This window comes from Solea senegalensis, linkage group LG18, assembly GCF_019176455.1.
Source record: "Solea senegalensis isolate Sse05_10M linkage group LG18, IFAPA_SoseM_1, whole genome shotgun sequence".
Classification (NCBI taxonomy): domain Eukaryota; kingdom Metazoa; phylum Chordata; class Actinopteri; order Pleuronectiformes; family Soleidae; genus Solea; species Solea senegalensis.
Genome location: NC_058041.1, coordinates 7677776 through 7696901, shown reverse-complemented (window position 1 = coordinate 7696901; position 19126 = coordinate 7677776). Strand labels below are relative to the sequence as shown.

General features: G+C 40.2%; 1 protein-coding gene across 7 annotated transcripts in view; it reads right to left on the bottom strand.

Annotated features, from left to right (window-relative positions):
* Positions 1-19126, bottom strand: part of LOC122759200 (rho GTPase-activating protein 44-like) — a 57340-nt gene that overhangs the window by 9880 nt on the left and 28334 nt on the right. For 4 of the 7 annotated variants that reach the window (XM_044013860.1, XM_044013861.1, XM_044013863.1 and 1 more), the window contains exons 2-18: positions 15523-15562; positions 14933-15052; positions 13609-13685; positions 12890-13001; positions 12326-12402; positions 11257-11374; positions 10390-10458; positions 10219-10300; positions 9284-9411; positions 8703-8814; positions 6495-6576; positions 6265-6345; positions 4205-4321; positions 3165-3259; positions 2901-3081; positions 1497-1514; positions 139-330 (exon numbers count right to left, since the gene is read on the bottom strand). In XM_044013860.1, the coding sequence (XP_043869795.1) occupies positions 139-330; positions 1497-1514; positions 2901-3081; positions 3165-3259; positions 4205-4321; positions 6265-6345; positions 6495-6576; positions 8703-8814; positions 9284-9411; positions 10219-10300; positions 10390-10458; positions 11257-11374; positions 12326-12402; positions 12890-13001; positions 13609-13685; positions 14933-15052; positions 15523-15562 (1701 nt within the window). The remainder of the gene's footprint in view (positions 1-138; positions 331-1496; positions 1515-2900; positions 3082-3164; positions 3260-4204; positions 4322-6264; positions 6346-6494; positions 6577-8702; positions 8815-9283; positions 9412-10218; positions 10301-10389; positions 10459-11256; positions 11375-12325; positions 12403-12889; positions 13002-13608; positions 13686-14932; positions 15053-15522; positions 15563-19126) is intronic. The other 3 variants (XM_044013865.1, XM_044013866.1, XM_044013864.1) reach the window with 2 other exon arrangements.

Sequence of the window (19126 nt, the reverse complement as noted above, 5' to 3'; positions counted from 1 at the left end):
CAATGCTGTCCTGGTGTAAGTTGCAGGGCGCAGCGGCTCACGCGGCGAGGAGCGAGCAGCAGCAGGTGGGAGCGGTGTGTGAGGAGGGAGGAGGAGGAGGTGAAACAGGAGGACGGGGGGGGGGCACAACAGCCTTACCTGGCTCGGTCGCTGCTAGTGGGAGGAGGGGTGGGGGAGGGGGAGGCGGAGAATTCCCCAGGCTGCTCGGGGATGAGAGCGTCAGTGGGTGGGACAGGGGGGTGCACGCTCGGTGGCGTGGAAGAGGTTTTACGCGCAGACGACGAGCCCCTGCGTGACACCCAAGAAGTATCCATCACCCTGACACCCATGCTGCAGTGGGACAGAGATGCACAGCCAATCAAATCAAGGGAGGAGGGCGTGTGTTTGTGTGGTTCAAGGGGTCAGGTTTCAACACCCTAAACACATCGTCAGGGGTGAAGTGTTGCTGAAAGGGGATCGACTTCCCTGTCATCTATACCATCAGTGCACTGACCCTGAATCAGCCTCTATAGAGTCACTCTGCTCCACCTGTAAAGTCATGGAACGTTGCTTCTAACGGAGCAAGAACAGAGAATTTCATCTTGCTTCAATCGACAACTCCCTGCATGATATTGTAATCAAGTACGAGTGAGGTGATATGCTTATTCTTACATAACAGCAACACATGAGCAGTTTGGAGGAAATGGATTCATGTTATGGTTCTTTTGTGACACAACTTCAGGGTACAAGAATTACAAGACTCTCACGTCTGTTTACTATGAAGCTACACCCAGCAGCTGGTTAAATAAGCTGAACACAGACACTGGAAACTTTGTCCAGAGTTGACAAAATCTACCATACAAAATCTGCGAGTAAAAATGTATATAAAACATTGGCTTAAACGCAGGGTTTCAATTTCTTGGCAAGGAGACTTCACATGTGGCTCCCAACACTATTTAGTAAACTAAATAGTTAACTTTTAAATTCAAGTAATTTGGAATGAAATTATCCAAATATTACAACACAACTGTATGTAAAGAATAGAATAAGTCATGCCGTTGTAGAAAAATCATGAAAACAACAGAAACTTTTATATTACAGTTACAGACAAAACAACAGGAGCATTAGTTCCACCACTGCTTTATGTTGAGCTTTTAACATTAACTATTCCCTTAATATGAAAAGCAGGGAGTGTCTTAACTATGCAGTCAGCTAAAAGTAACCAACAAGAGGCTTTTGTACTCTCAGGCTGAACAAGTCTATCCAGTGCCAGAAACTGCAAAGATGCTTCTTATGTAAACATAGACAGAAAGAAGTGCTTTGTTCATGTGGCCCATGTGTCCCCTTCACTTTGTCACAGTCACTGCACTACAGGAGGCCAAGTGTGCCACTTGAGGCGAACCTGACACACATACACAGTCACATGACAGTTCCTGTCAACGTGCAGCTGAAATGGACAGATGATGAACTGACTGATGAGAGCATGAGTGGCGGGGGGAAGGAACTACATACTGTACCTTTGTATCTTCCTAATGCTGCATTGTTAAAACAGAGACAAGCACAATGAGGACAGGAGTAAAGGTCATGCAAGACAGAAGTCTCCCCGTCATCGCCATCAAAGCAGCGACCAACATCTAAGACGAGGACCAAGATTGAGGAGCAGCAAAGTGAAGCAGGGAGGCGAGTCCAGGAAGACGCTGCAAGACACGGGGGTCACGCCGAGTGTAACGGGGACAGCGATTTGTGAGGTGAAATCAAAAACGCGCTCTCCCTAAAGTGCTTCAACCAAGTCGAGGAAATGACTGTTCCCTTTAGTCTTAATGAGGTCACCGTCTCCCTAACGGACACTAGAAATGCAGCGATTCTTTCTTTAGTTGGCGTCCTTTACAGATATGACACACTTTGGCACGGGATTATTTAATAGCCTTGGCTTCCAATGACGTAAAATATTAAGATTCTTAAAGTTAAGCTAATTTAAGAGGTGTGAATTAGTAAATTTAAGTACATATATAAATCTGAACTCCTTTGTATATAAAAAAACCACCAGACACATGCTTTCAAAGCCGTACTCTCACCAGAGTGAGTGTTCTCTGTGATTCTACTGAAAGTTGAGCTCTATTGATCAGGCCCAGCATGCTCTCGGTCCAGGTCTAATTAGCCGGGCTACTTGTGGTTCCTGAGCTGCTCAGACTGCTCAGACTGCTCAGGGTCTGATAAGAGCTGGGGTGTATTACAGCATTAAGGAAAGAGACAGAGAGACAGAGAGAGGAAGAAAGAGAGTGACTAAGTGCTTTTCAAATAATCCTCCTTCACAGCTCGCAGATGGTCATATTTCTCATTTCAAAGACCAAATGTCACCTCTCCCTCTCTTTTCTCATCAGTTTCTCTGTCTTTTACTCACTTGAATCATTCATATATGAACCAGGCTACATAAAGAAACTTAAGAGCAGAAGTCACGGAAAAAGAATGACATCATTTCAGTGGTAAAATTGAGAACTTTCTCTTTTGCCACGAGTCATAAAACGTGTGTAATAAGTCGTTAAATGTCCCACCAGAAAGTTAGGTTTATAACTTTCTCGTTTGCATAGTAAGTACACATAAAAGTATAATTCTAAGGCTACAAAAATGAGCCAATTTTTAAAAAAAGCAATTATACACCTATACACACATACTTATGGGCAATATATTGAATTTCTGTCAATAAACCCTCCTAAATGTTACACACTGGACCTTTAAACCCTGTACTGTCTGTAATTGGACATTTGTCTACTACTACTAATCCTATAGTTATTAATAGAAATAAAGTATTGCGATATTTCATAACTATAGGTATTCCATCTATGTAGTGTTGAACACATATAGGTATAAGTACAGTTACAGTACAACATATAAAAGTATATTATAGAACAGGAGAACCGTACCCATCCTTCTTATAGAACTCCAGCATCATGTTGTCTGTGGCGACGCTGAGTGGCCGTCGGCTGTGGTCGTTCTGTCTGCGATCCATCTGCTCCATGTCTGGAGACGGCATGGAGCTATAGTTGGCGTTGTGGTTGGTGTGGACGGGGCTTCCATAATTTCCTGTGACATTGAACTCGATTTCTGAGAAAGACGGAAAAGAAAAAGATGATGAGGAACAATTAAAAATACTTTGTATTGTTTCACAATCAACTTCCTGTCCTCACCTCCAGGGAAAAACCAGTCAGCGTGTTGGATGATGGGCTCGATGATGCCGACGATCTGCAAGGAAACTGTTGTCATCATCTCGGTGATGTCGCTGCTGTGAACACAGAAGGACACAGAAAGAATTTATGCTCAGGCTGATATTAACATGTTCTTCAAATACTGCCCTGAGAAAATGAAAAGCATGTGACCTGTTAAAATATTAATTAAAAATCAGACAGGGGCAAGAGTTCATAAGATTTACAGTGAAATATTAACAAAGTGTCCTTCACCTTTATACCGCTTAGTCATGATCATAAAACACCGTTTTATCAGAACTGTCTTCCTGAAATGTGTTGGAGTTGTGCCCACTGGCCTTTTTGTTAATGGCACTTGTAGCACTCGGCATCATAGCTACTGGCAGGTGAAATTTTCCTCTAAGGAAAATGGAGAAAATGAACTGAGCTGCGATAAGTATGACAAAGTGGATTTCCTTTCTATCTGTCTGCTACATCCACACATTTACTGCATTATTAACACATTTTTCACATGTGAAATGACTTTAAAGTGCTCTGAAAAATAAGTCTGAAGAAAGGTGACACTTGGGTGATATGTTACATGACACACGGTAGACTGGAAGAAACAACAACTGAAGTGAAACTGACTTCTCTGTCACATCTCGTTTCCCCCCAGTCAATACCAAACTTTGAAGCTTCCAAAGATTCCAAAGATATTTCAGGCTGAACTTTGCAGAAAGCATCTAGAATATTCTTGCTACACGGTACAATGGTGCAGCTACAATAATAGGACGCTACAGTTATGTACAAAATATATGTAGAAGACTGTTGGACAGTGCAGAATAGGAAGTCAGAGGAAAGAAGAAAGAAACCGGTAATAAAAAGTATTTAAACCTAAATATGTTCTTCATAAGTGAATATATTGTGTAGTAAAATAGCAACTACTATGACTAGTTGTTACAAAGAAGGGCTCATACAAACAAGCACCATATACACAAGCATGTCTCACTTATTTTGTCATTTCATATGTATCACGGCTTCCTCACCCCTCATTATGTGTCCACAGCAGGTTGGGTCCAAGGACTATGGCAATGTTTCCAGGTGTCATCTTGTTCACATCCTGGTACTCAGTACTCAGTTTGGAGAGAAATTTGATCAAATACCTGTAATGATACAAAGAGTTAACACATCAGCCAGTGAAAATGACACGGAAACACACACTGTTTTGTCCAAAATATGTGCTTAGACTCAAAATATGCACTTCGACCCTAAACGAGCGGAGAGGTCAGACAGGTTTATCCATCAACAAAACAGCAGAGAGAGCATCGAGCAGCGGTGTTATATAGTCACAGTGGGAAAATCATAAATAAATCACTGTATATCAAGGATCTGAGGACAGTGGATATCACAAAGTTGACACCTCATCAAGGTCTTTGTGACAAAATCTTTGTGATGAATGAAATCAAATCAAATGACCTAACTGAATAAAACATATAAAAATATCTCACCATAAGAATCTCTATTTTTGAAATAAAAAATGTAGTTCGAAGAGAACACAATTTCCAGCATTTCTACCCCAAGTTCTTTAAAAAATATTCAGAACTAAATACGGTTGATTACTCTTCCATTAAAAGATTTATGTGCAGCTTTATGCCTGCAGTGTGAACATGAACTGTATGCTTTCACTCTACCTAATCTGCATGAATCATACTGAGCTCAAACACATCATTAAATGCAAAGAACTCCTCGGATTCTGATCTTCACAGAGGCTCTGAGGCACAGACTTGAGCAAGTGGGTTTCTGTGGCTCTTTAAGAGCAGCCGAGCTGAATGACTCATCCTCTGTCAGACTACAGTTGAATGAACACCAGGTGGCTCATTCCAGCGAGCAGTGGCGATGTGGACAGGTCTGACAGGTCTCCTCAGAGGAGAACTCTCCAAAAACACACCCTATTTGTGTGATTTGATGATGACTCTGACAAGTGCAGCAGCAGTATCTCTCCTCTCCTGCACAGTAGCCTCTCTGCATTTCTATCGTTCCATCATGAGAGAACTCCTTGACCACATAGCTACACATTTCCTTAATCCAGCAGCAAATAGAGCCACAACTGAGGTCTGAGGCTTTTTTCTCAGCACCAAGGTCAGACGCCAACAGGTTAAAGGTGTTTTTTTTTAAGTGATTTTAGAAGTAAATTCAACCACTGCAGTAAACAGTACACTGCAGTAAACAAATATTATTTTTTATTTTGTGAACTAAATCTTTGCATTAATATTTGACAAAAGACTGATATTTATTTATTATGTCTGAAAAAAGTTAGACAATTATGGAACTTGTCTAATATATGGGATGCAAATGCAAATTTATTCAAGAGTGTTACATTTTCATAAGAAATAAACCATCTTCCATGGTCTGGGGATTCTCCTAACTCTGCAGTTCCCTTCACAGTTACAGAGGGATTTTGGCATCTTTCAACTCATTAGTCTTTTGTTTTGGTTCACTCTTGCAACCAACAAATGATATTTCCAGCCACAGCGGGCAGCTGTTGTTTGTGACAAAGCTCTAAAAACCCTCAGCTACAAACAGCAGACAGATACATTTAGAGAGCAGCTGGTGTCCATAATAAAGTATTTATCAGTGGGAGAGGTGGTGGGGAACAAAACTGAGCCTAAAGCAAAGTAAATATGGACTCAGGCGCCATTTCCCACGGGGGATTAATATTAAGTATAAGTATTTCTGATTCTGATTCTGCTAATGCTCTAATCAGCTGTTTTAAGAAAAACTTCAACATGAAACAAAAGAGGCAAAAATACAGTATGTCAGTATTGGGCTGTGCAACAATTTTTCAATCTAGCAAGTGACGAAAGAACCAAGGCAAAACATCATCACAGGTTTTAAGAATGGCAAGAAGTAAAGAGAGAAGGAGACAAAGAAGCAATAATGACAGAAGCGAGCGGGTGCCCATACATACTGTATCTGAGTACATTTGAATTAATTGCTTACAGTGCTGTTATCTAGTAGTTATTTTGCATTACAGTATGATTGAAACGTGATCGCGGTTCGCCTGGAAAAACTGAGCAACATGTGAAACACTGAAACGGTGACTCACTTAAAGTTGTCGTTGTTGGCTTTTGGTAGTTTCTCACAGGCACCGAGCAGAACCTGAAGTCTCTTGTCTTGATCTTGAACGCTGAAGGACAACGACGAGACAATGTTCATTGTCAGACAGAAGTCGCACACGTATATGAATGTTTTTTTTTTGGTTTTTTTTGACTGTAATATAAACGTTAAAAGGAAATCTCTTCTGACCAAATAACATTATATTGAACAGATACACACTTGGAGGCCTGGATCCAGTCGTTGTAAAGTTCATATGTCATTAAAGGCTCGGGGAGCTCCCGCAGGTAGGACTTTAATGCACCTAGAGAGAAGAAGATAAGACTATGATAAACACTTTGCGTTGCACTTATGAGATGCAGATGTCAGCATGAGAGTGTAGTGTCTATATGATGGCCAGCAGGTGATATATTATAAATGCAGCATGTATACGCACTGCACAGTCGAAGGTGAGAGATGCTTTCTGAAAATAAAAGAGAAACCTGCTGTGACCCGATGAGCACTTTAGCGACTCAATTCAGAATCAGTTAAATTCTGTGCGTGCAGTGCACAGCAATGTCGGAGTCACGACGTTTCACATCAGTGAACCGAGGAACAAACAAACCATGTATGGAAACCTATGGAAGGCCTTCATCTAATTGTATATGTGAGAGTGAAATACCTACAGGTTACTACAGTTTGTGACTCGAACCATCTGACACTAACAATGATGTCACTGAGATGAAACTTTTCCTAATAGAGAGCGCATGTGCGTATCATTTTACATTTGCCCTTCCACTCGATTACAAAATGCCCAACCTGAAATAAAGACTATTTCAAAATATGAGCAGAACCGGTGGGTGGACGAGAAAGGTGATGGATGAGTGGGTTTCTCTCTGACTCGTCTTTCTCTTTGTCTGGTCTGCTGCATTCATTTCCCCCGGGGACGCATGGGATGGAAGACAAACAAAGGAAGTCACGGCGTCCCTCACTGGGAGACAGCTTGGAGACTGCTGTCATTCTGTCTCATGTGGATCCGTGTGTGTCTGTGTTGTGCTGTGTTGTGTGTAGTTGGTGCTAAATAAACACATTAAATGCTGGTATTTGTTGTGAAACCACAGGACGCTCCTCTGCTCTGCTATATTTACAGAAACGAGCCAAAGTATTTCAACTGAGGCTGAATGGAAGACGAACGCCTGTGTGCCAGAACACTCGCCAACCCCACTATCACAACAAACACCAACAACCCCAGTGGAGCAGGCTCACAAATTAGATTTCCAGTTAGAGCTTACTCAGTTTAACATGGGATTATTGGAGAGGGATATAGCTGCAATAATGTTTTATTTCTCTTTCTCCAAATGCTTGTGTGAGGTAATTATACTAGTGGGACATCCCATATTGTTACTGATTGGTCAAAACATTGTAGCTCCAGGTTTGGGGTTTTTATGTCAAGCTGAAACTTACCCTCTGCTCTGCACAGAGGAGGTTTTAAAAAAGTAAAAGAAATAAAATCTGGGGGTCTGTCCAGACTTATATACTATATATATATATTATATATTAAGTAATCTATCAATCTTTTTGGTCTAATAAATGTCGGAAAACCTTAAAATGATGATGAACTCTGATGTCCTGTTTTGCCCACAAACCAAATGATTCAGTTTTGATTATTTCTTTGTTATATGGAGCAAGAAACCAGAAAATATTCGCATTTAAGAGGCTGAAAAATCCAAAAATATTTATTACTGAAAAAAACCCACTGATTAACAGATGAACTAATCATCAAAATAGTTTCATTAATTGATATAATGAAGTGATTAATTTAATAACTGCTCAATGATCGAAAGCCACAAAAAAAGATTAGCTCCCTCCTTTTAAAAAAGATCAATAACAGTATCCATAAAGCTTGTCTTTCTTTTGATGTCATTCAAAAGAGTCATTTAAAAGCAGATCAAAGAAAACCGGTCTTGCTTTATGCTAAAGCCTCTGCACAAAATTAGGAATCAGTCTGACATACAGTGATGAACAAAAACGACGCGGCTTTTCTTGCTCGTGTGTATCTTGCAGCAGCTGCGGAAGTAAACTGAATCTTAATCAAGCCTTAACTAATCTTTAAACATCAAACATAAAGCCCTTCAACTGAACCTTTAGTGGGAATTTCACAGCCGAGTCTGATGACTTAAATTATTAAATGTGTGCAGGAGGAATAAAGCAAACGATGAAATGGATTAATAATATTAGGGATTTCTCATTAAGCGGCTTAATTATTCAGTTTATTCACACAACTAGGGGCGGATGTCTCAGTAACATGAGGACATAGCGAAGCATGCCAGAAATGTACAGATATGACGAAACAAATTCCCCCCGTGGCGCAGGTTTCACATTCTAGAAGATGAAAATAAGATTAGGTGAAAGCATGAGAGGGGAGGTACAGGTGGGTTGTGAGGAGCTCACCCGCGATGGCGTGTGGGTCCGCAGAGTACTCTTGTACATCTAACACTCCACAGTCTAAAGACGCCTTCAGCTTCTTTAGTTTGGAGGCTGAAGGAGCGATTCTGAATAAACCCTGCAACACAAAACAGCCGCAACATCAGTTGCACACCTACAGCAATCGTGTCATACTGTGAAATCTCTTTGAATCATCAGCAGTTCATTCATTCCAAACGGGTGCGCTTGCATTTCCTTCACCACCAGAAATCTATTACTTTTAACTGCCACACAAACTGGATTAACTGGATTAAACTAACTGCTCTTTAGATTATATTAAACAAGCCTCACTACACCCCATTGTGCAATATTTAATACTTAAACCATAATCAAATTCACAACAATATCTTTTACTTATCATTTATTATTTCTCATAACATGGTGAACAATGCTGGATCCTGTGAGCAGCTCGTCACAATTCAGCAGCGTGGATCTTTTTAGATACCGGGCTCCTTCAGTTCTTAAGTGCATCATTGATGGCGACATCTCTTGCTAGTAAAATGTAAGTTAATGTGTCAGTGTCTGTGTATGTAGTAGTGGAGTCTGACCTCTTCCTGCATGCCGCACTCCAGCAGCATCGTGACACAGGCCTCGATGGGGAAGGCAATATCTCTCCCACTGAGTGCTAAGTGCTCCTCTAATGGTTTCCCATAGCATGGTTTCTCCACCCAGGTCTCTGTAGAACACACACACACACACAGTTACACATGCACAAAGATGATAAGATACTGTGATGCAGCACAGAAAGTGAACTAAACAAACTGAGAATATACAGTATCTGTTTGAAAATGGGGGGATCTAGATGAGAATTACATGATACAATATAGAAACCGATCAGAATAAATCAGTCAGAATGTCAGAAATCACTCCCTTGTTCACTCACTGCTCAGCAAATATTCCACTGGTTCAACACACCAATGGATTCGAGGTACTTCAGTGTGGGAATGTGAACGCATCTAATAAACAGTCACTTAATTTGTACAAGTACTCATCAGTTCAGAAGTACAACTTCCATGTGTATTGAGCTTACTCGTTACAACAAGGACTTTCTTATAAAAATATCAGGCAATTAAATGTGCAAAACATAAAAACATAGACTGTATGTAAAGATGGACATAGTCTTCCAGTTGCAAACCAAACTGGGTTTTGAAGCCTCAAGATTTGACCAACACCATGACAGTTTTGCAGGGAGATGAATGAAAGGATGATGCATTGCCTTTTTTATATCACCCTGAATTAAAGAAAATAAACCCTGTGCTCTCTTTCTTTACCCAGTGAGAGGACAAAGACGAAACACCATGAAATCCCAGAAAGTTCTTGGGATCTTTAAGGAGGATGATCATTTCCCTGGTCTCTCCTTCACTAACCCCCCCCCTCCTTTCTCTCCTCTCTCCTACCCCAACCAGTTGAGGTTTCCTGCGAAAATGGTGTTGTTAGATAGTGTGAGATCAGTTACATGAACGTTGTATGGTCACAAACTCACCCTGATGAGCTTTGATCTGGGGCAGAACAGCCTGAAGCAGCTCTAATGACTTCCTGTGGTACTCCGCCTGGACTTCTATCAGCTTGATGAGGACACAGAGAGAATGAGTGAGAGCGGAACATTTGAGTTTTTCCACTGCAATGCTGCAGCCTCGTGCAATGCTGTACTTACTGTCTGGAAATAGCTTGCATAGTCAATTTCTTTGGCCACAAAACTGTACATGTCTGCCGATAACTGATCCTGGAGGGGGAAGAGAATACATGAGGAACTTAAGACCTAAAAAAAAACACAGTTGTAGTGAATTACTGAAACAATGGCTGTTGTGCTGGATCCAGTGGTTACGACATTGTGTTTTTAGTGGCTATATCAACAACACTTCTAAGTAACAGAAACATGGATGCAAATACTGAATATGACTATTGACACTTAACAATTTCACAAACAATGTAGATAACATTAACTTATATGATGAAATGCAAAGAAGACACTGAGGCTGATTCATGTAGGAAAATTATCTTGATAAATGTATCTGACAGATATAACCATTGGGGGATGTGATTGACAATATAGATTCAGCTCATTGTTTACTGTTTAATAGGTTATTAAGTATTACCACATGCTAACAAAAAAGTATACTTGACTTTAAATCCTAGGGATGGGTATCGATATCTGTCCGATACTGGTCAAAATCACTGGATGGGATATTGTACAGACAAAAATACAATCACTATGCACAGACTGTTAAAATGAAAATAAAAATCAGCAAAAGCATTTTAGCTGAGTCATAAACAGTCATCTGTTTATTTCTCCTTTTTGGGAGAACACTATTTGTGACACAGTTGGAGAACTGTGTCTTTAAAAAATGACTGTATCGGACTAATATCGGTTTGTGATATCGGTATCGGACACAAAAAAGTGGTATGGTCCCATCCCTACTATATTCTAATGCAAGGATGAGAACTTAAAGGTGCAGTGCGTCATGCATCCAATATGAACCAGGCCTAAGATGATGCAGTGAGAGTAAAAGTGATGACTGACTCGACAGATCTCCATGCGGTTGGCTGCCTCCTCCATCTCCTCCCTGAGATGGTCGGCCTTGGCTCCTGTTGGCTGCAGGTTGGTGGACAGTCCTGAAGACTTGGAGGATTGATAAAATCTGGAAACAGAAATTGAATTGTTTTTGTGTTTTTTTTCCAGTATTCTTTTTTCAGTGCTTTCTCTATAGATTTGGGAATTAACAGATGAACAAGGAAGCATGAAAAGCATAGCACATTTTCGATTTATTTGCCTTCAGCTGTTTGAGACTTTTGTTCCTGAGAGAAAAAATAATCATCAATAACTTTCTCAAAAAGATCAACGGCAAAAGAAACAAACTTTTTCTATTACTTTATTATCTGTCAAAGTGAAAACACTTCACTACTCATATATCTTCATTTATTCAACTAAAGCCTGTCTCTTATCGAATTCTCACTATCAGACTTTCCTCTTCCCCCTCCTTCTCTCTCTAGCTGCCCAGACTTTCTGTTTGAATTGTGTGTCTGAGCAGTCTGAGAGGAGATAATATGTGGAGCTCAGCACACAGCATGAGAGAAATTGTCTCAGATTTGGGTCACACAAAAAAAAGCAAAAGCTCTCTCACAGACTGGACCGCAGTGTGGAAAATCACATTTCTCCATGTCACTGCTCATAATGGCCGTGAGATAACAGCAAGTCACTGAGAATTAGACTGAAAATCTTCAAAGAAATGATGACAACAAAAATGTTAAGGCCAGTGAGGAGACACATAAAAACACAAATCGGAGCAGGAAATGTGGAGGGAGTTAAATGTACCTTTACATGTATAAGGATATCATTTTATGAATTGAAATGATTATTCAATAAAATAATAACACAATAATAGTGAAAATAACAATAAATCCTCTTAAATAGAATCCAAAATAATCAATAATGGAGAGAAATCTCAGCATGAGGTCTATGTACAATCAAATCCCATAATATTCTGTGAGAAGCAGCAGGAGCAGTTCATTCACAGGGGATAAAATGTCTTTGATCACAGCCCCGTCTCACACACACACGCACACACACACACACACACACTGAGACTCACCGTGTGCGTGCAGAGTCCATGTCCAAGACCAGTTTTGCTAAATGTTTCCTTTGTTTCTGGATGTTTGGGATTTCCACCTGAGCGGACAGAGCACAGAGAGTGTTTTTTTTATTATTATTATCATTTCAGTGTTCTGTTGTATGTGGAATGGGAAACAGACTCAGCATTGTCAGAGGTTTTTGCACCTGTAGAAGCAAACCTCACCTCACAAACCTCAAAAGTAAGAACCAGAACAACAAACAAAAAATAACAAAAGAAAAATACTTAAAATATAACAAACAAAGTGTTTTGTACTGCTTTGTATATTACATATTATTATTAATACAGCACTAAGTTACATTATATTTGCATTGCTTACATTACTCATAATAAAATACAATGTATGTTGTGGCCAATTATAGCTACTACTTATGCATATATACGTTACTTTTAATCTACTGAAAACACTAATTAAAACCAGAAATAAAGTCTGATTTGTATAATTGAATATGTCAAATAACAGGAATTGACATTGGTTTACATTTTTTTTTTTATAATTAACTGCAACTGTCTTGTTTTCCATACCTCTGCCAGATCGTACAGGGGCTCGATGACATCTCTTTCTATGGTGACCTCGAACTCGATGAGCTCCTGAGCGAGTCTTTCCTGCGTATCGCCGCAGAGTTTCAGCATCTTCCTGCAACAGACAAACGGATGCATGGAAATATCAGTGAACACTCATCATCACCGGCTTGTCCCTGCGGCTGTCACTGCCACATTTCTTTTTCATATATATCCTAAATATTTAAACACCTTTTTAACGAAAATATGTTTGATAAAAGGCCTATTCATGTGCCGTAGGTAATGATGCAGTCGAGCGGCGTAATAAAGGGTTATTGAGTGTCGCGGTGGCAGTAAACACAGCCATAAATACAGCATGACATCAACATGTGCATTTTTATTTCCTGCTATTTCCTCTTTGAGGTGTTAAATAACAAAGGCAATGAAATAAAGAAGCAAACAGGCAGAGGATATGACACTGACCAAGGACAAATCCATCACTTTTTTTTCACAATTTTCCATCTCATCCCGTTGTCAGGGAAAAGTGATTTTACAGAAGCCCTTCATGACAGAGGAGTTTCAGGAGTCAAGGCAGTGAAGTCACACTTCATTTTAGTACACTTTCTATATTCTGCAGCAGTAGATGAGGTTTAAGGTTTTTCTTTATCTGATTATATTCATGGACATGAAGGGAAAATCAGCTTCAAGATGTGTAAGGTTAATAATTATTAGTGTGTTCTCACCCTAGTAGAGACTCGTCTCCAAGCACCGCCGCGCCGTCTACCATACATTGTGCTAGTGTTGTGAGGGGGAGCTTTTTCTGCAGGGAGATACAATGCAAAGAAAATCATGGATGAATCAGCCGCCGGTGTCCACTCAACCGGGCAGTTGACATTCAAACAACTGTCGTAATCGCACAGAAACTGAAACAGGCACTTAAACACACTGTACTTAAACATTTAAGTACAATGCAAGAAGACAAGGGGACAACAATCCATATGTATTGTCCTGCATTCATTGTAATCAGGGAGAAACCTGTATTTCTAATCATATTTAGCAAGTTAGACTTTTATATTTCATTAATTTCCAAGAATTACTATAGGAGAACAGAGCAGCGCTAATAGAAATGGCTTAAGCCTCTTGGAGGCTGAAACATAGTATGTTATATATAACATATAATATACTACATAACTTGTGGAGATGATGTGTTTAAGATATTTTCAATCCATATTGTTATTGACCTTGACCATACAATTTCAATCCCATTAATCCTAGTTTGGCCTAAATTAGTTATTCTGTGGAATCAATACACTGCTCCAGGGGTATAACCCATGCAGGGTAATAACCTCTTGATTTAAGACCAAGACCGTCATTGTAACCACACATTCTTTAAAAGGAACTTTATAAAGATTTTTTTTTTTTTTTTACACTTGCCCTTATCCAGAAAATGTTATTATGTGCCTCTGATGCATAATGAATAAGGCTAATGCTTCACTGACACAAAATCTCCCATTAACTGCCATAGTTACACGCTTGCTCTGAGGCTCAGAGATGATGGAAGACATAAATCTACAACAGAACCCACACAGAAAAACTAATACACACAAATATCACTGTCTTTGCAGAAGCCTGGTGTGACGCTGCTGTCGGGGGGGAAATATTCCGACAGCACAGTACTTGCAGTTTTCGAGCAGCAACAGCAATTTTGAAGGCATCTGGTCAACATTGCAGCGAATTACTCAGCTGGCGTGACCAACACTGCACACATTTTCAGACATTTGCATCAAATCTGACTCAAGTGTTGACAGACACTGCAGGCACTAATATGGCTCGTCATGTGTTGATAGCCGTTGCGACAATGGTTAGTACTGTTCAAGTTTCAGACAACAGATTAATACGCACCAAGCACAATTTAAAATTGAAACCATATGGGGCGAAGTGCTTTCATTGCACAAAATGGGTCTTCAAACTTTGTTTTTATTTTGTATTTGTGGCAAAAAAAATGTATGTGTGCCTTGTATAATATAAATACTGTATTTTTCCCCTTGACTCTTGGCTAGCTCTCACCGAGGGCGACCTGACAGACTTCTTCTCCACATCCACACCCTGCTGGCCCTGCAGACAAGCGGTCAACTTCTTGTGTGTGCTGTGGGAGACCTGCTTGACCAGCTCCAGACGTTTTTCCACCTGGAACACACACACACACATATATAGTACAGTTTCTGCATCACTGTCAAACATTTTTTGGGACATCTCTGTTGACATTTGATTGAAAAGTTGAGGGATGCAGCTGCCTGTCAAAGTGGTTTGTCTCTAAAATAACATCAGTATCCTTAGCTGTTCAGGCTTATGAGAGACTATGAACTGTATTATTCAAATGGGTCTTATTTCATAATCAAACCAACTCAGTTGAACTGAGAACATCATTACTCAGAGCAATCACAGTGCTGCAGCCTGAGTCCATCAGTGGGGACATTATATCTTTTGTCTCGCAATGAGATTCAATTTCGGTGCTCATTAAATGCCTGAAGGCCATTAAAAAAGTCATTTTATGCACACTGAATACTTTGTACCGATGATTATTTTTTTCCCCCCGTGGGTGGCACAAAACACAATGCAGAAGAAAACATACAATTTAGTCGAAGATTCATTCGTACCTGCAGCAGGTCGTCACTTAATACTTCTGTCTTTTCAGCCCTGGAAGAGAAGAGAACATAAATGTAGGAGAGGAGCTGCTAATTAACATAACGTATTACTGTGGAAACTGGGCAGCATACACACAAAGATGTTAGTCAATGTAATTACAAAAGAATGGCTGGATTGCTCGCCACATGGTGAATAATAGAGCTGTTATGGCCTGGAGCTGATCATAAAATGGCGATTTTCATCTTTTCCCTGGGCTCAAGCTGATACAGCTCGTGGAAGGAGCTGAAGCACAAATATTTAAATAAGGAATCTGACACAAAACTGAGGTTGAAGTCACCTCAAAATGTTTTTCAGGTAGAAAAGAATTCAACATGACATCAGTGACATCGCACAACATACACATTTGAAGCGGTTCTGCGGTTATTGGTTTACAATATGTTCAGAGCCTCTACCTTGAAGGGTGGGTGAGAATCAAACTCAGTAGTTCTCCAACAATAAACAATCATTGCACCTCTTGTCACATTCTAACCCAATCAAAAGCAGAGTGAGGGTTGGTCTGTTCCCACTAAAGTTGGAAATAGGTTAGGAATCACTGATAGAATCAAGTAAAAAGAGAATAAAACCAAAACATTTCACTTTCTAATGCAAACACACTGAACTGCTGGATGATTCCTTCTGTCTGCTCTTATTCACTAACACTGATTATACATCAGGCTGGACACCACTTTCATTAAAAGCATCTCAGCATTAAGATTCTCTTATAGCAATAATATCTTCAGAGTGAAAATATGGCAGGAAACTTTGCTTATGTATGCGCAGCTGAAGACACAGGAACTGACCCGGACTGAGGAAGAAATATCAGCGACTACTGATATTACGGTTCGGGTCTTTCTGTATGGAGCTTGTATGTTCTTCCCATGTGTTACTCTGGTTTCCTCTCACAGTCAAAAAACATGCATAGCTTAATTGGACACTCTAAATTGACTGTAGTGAATGTGAGTGAATGTTTGTTTGCCATGTGATGGACTGGCAACCTGTCCAGCGTGTATAGTCTTCCCTTTTCACTATGTTGGCTGAGATTGGCTCCAGTGGCCCCACAACCCTCATGTGGAGGATAAAGATGGATAAATATCCAAGATAAAAACATAGTAGCTGCACATTCAGTATGGAAAAAAACTCTCTGTATATTACAACTGTGCATTTACCAGGGATACATAGAAATAAATGTCTTGTTAACACCTTGAATTTGATGTTCAGTCACTTAAACCATGCCACAATTGACAAGAACTTTTCAGTATTTTTCAGGGTTTGTAATACTAGCCAGCACAAAGGGTGTTAATGTGCACTGTGAGCAATAACTCAGCAATTTAAATCATAAACCACAAGAGCTCTGTCGTTTCCAACCAAGAACAAACACCAAATCAAGGCTGCCTTACCTCACGTCCAGCACTGCACAGACAACGCATGCACTGTGATTGCCTCCTGAACACTTTGCTACAATTTAGTCCAAAATGAAAAACACAGTTGACAGCACCCAGCGCCGCTGAGGCTGTGTGCACTTACAGAGCCTTGCTGTTCCTGCGTGACGCTCTAGTCCTGCTGATGTGCAGCTTTTTCTTCCACATCATCCCTCCCCTGCTAACAGGAGGGAAGACACCTGTTTTCAGGCTGCAACAGAGTGACAACCACTAGCCAGAAGGTGAGGGGACGCAAGGAGGGAAAGGAGGTGGGAGAGAGTGAGGGAGAGGGAGGAGGGCAGCTCGAAGAATGAGACCTGACAGTCTTGTTCTTTCACTCGTTCTCCCATCACCCACTGATCTTTCATTTTCTCTCCACTGCAGGTTGGTCTGCAGAAGAACAGATGGGTTGTGTGTTTATGACACACACACACACTGCTGACCCGATTCAAGTTAAACAGTTGAATGCAGAAATAAAGTTAAAGCTCCTTTATTGTGCTTTATGTTCTATATGACTGGGCAATCATTCAATAACAATATATATGTCAATATCATTTTCTTCAATATCATTATAACAAAGGTACAGTATAATGTTTATGCACTATGCAAACACATTTTGAGACACATAATTTAGTTTCAAACAATATTTCTGCATTAGAGAACTGAGAATCAACTGGTTCTCCAACATTCACTGCAAACTTCAATCGATTATTTGACATTTTATCATTATATTTATTTATGTCTACAGATTTTTGATAAATAGACAAATAGATCATGGTGGTAAAATGTTGCACATATCGCTCAGCCCTCAGCCCAACCTACAGCTCCATGACTTGTTCTATTGTCCTTTTCTTTTGGCTGTAACCAAAGAAAATGATGGTTTTACCACCGACCTTGTCATGATTCGATTATATCATGAACAAGCTTGGGTGCCGATGCTATTTGTGTCACAATGCTGAACCATTGTAATTCTACTTAACAATAATTTTCTTCTACTCCATAAACCAAAATCATATTTCAGTCAGTCCATCTAGCATTACAACATAAAGTGTTGTTTTTTCTAGGTAACTGCTATATCTTGCTGCTCCTGCAACCAATAAAATAAATACAAGGACATGCACGAGTGTTTTTAGCTTTGTCTATTGTGTGGCTGGTGCTCAGAGACACATAAAACAGGAACGGCAAATAATTTGAACCCTCAGGTTAACATGTTTCAAATGAAACTGAAAAATGTCCTTCCAAAAGCCTGGTTTGCAGGCTCGCCGCAATATCATGATTCTAGGGGAGAAAATCCTTTTTGCAGCACAAGTACAAATGTTTGCGTCCTCATGTGCATAACAGTGGAAGGAGGAGGTTAAATCATGTCTCAATCGCTTTGTGACTGAATCCACTGTGTAGCCCTGTGGGTGTGGGTATATCCTCAGCAGCGTGACACTGTTTCCATTAATGTCATCTCAGTGTCTCCGTCTCTGTGTATTGACTTAACATGATTTATTTGACACACAATGTGTACAAATCCGGGACCTTTCCTCAGGTCTTAAGCAACGGGTGAATCACAAACAGTACCACTTCTCTCTCCATTCATTTCCCCCTCTGACAACAAGGAACGGCATTTACTAGATCACTGAATTTATCTGCAGGATAATTGTCCCCAGGCAAAGTCACACACACACACATAAGCACACACAATTATGAGGAGGTGAGGAAGTCGACATCTGCCCTTTACACACAAAGGCGATTGAAGTGACTTTAAACGTGGCATGCGCCAGGTGGGTTTACAGAGAGAAGTACAAAAAAAAGGGCAATACGCAGTGAGTAACAATGCCTTACTGACACCAGAGGTCAGAGGATAACGACCCGACGGCTTTTGATTGATAGAAAGGCAGTAGTAACTAGAATAACCACCCCTTCATGCTATTCCTAACCATTCATGGTATGAAGAAGACCATCTATGTGACACCTTGTAGGTGATAAGCAACAGCAACAGAGGGAGACCAGCACACACCTTTTTCAGGCATGATGAGATTAATACAAAGACTGGCAGGAAAAACAAACTTCTGTCAGTTGAATGTTGGCACACAGACAATGCTACCTTGTCAGCTTCTGTATGTATGAAATGTGCAACAGTAGAATATTATAATAATAACACCTGTGTGCC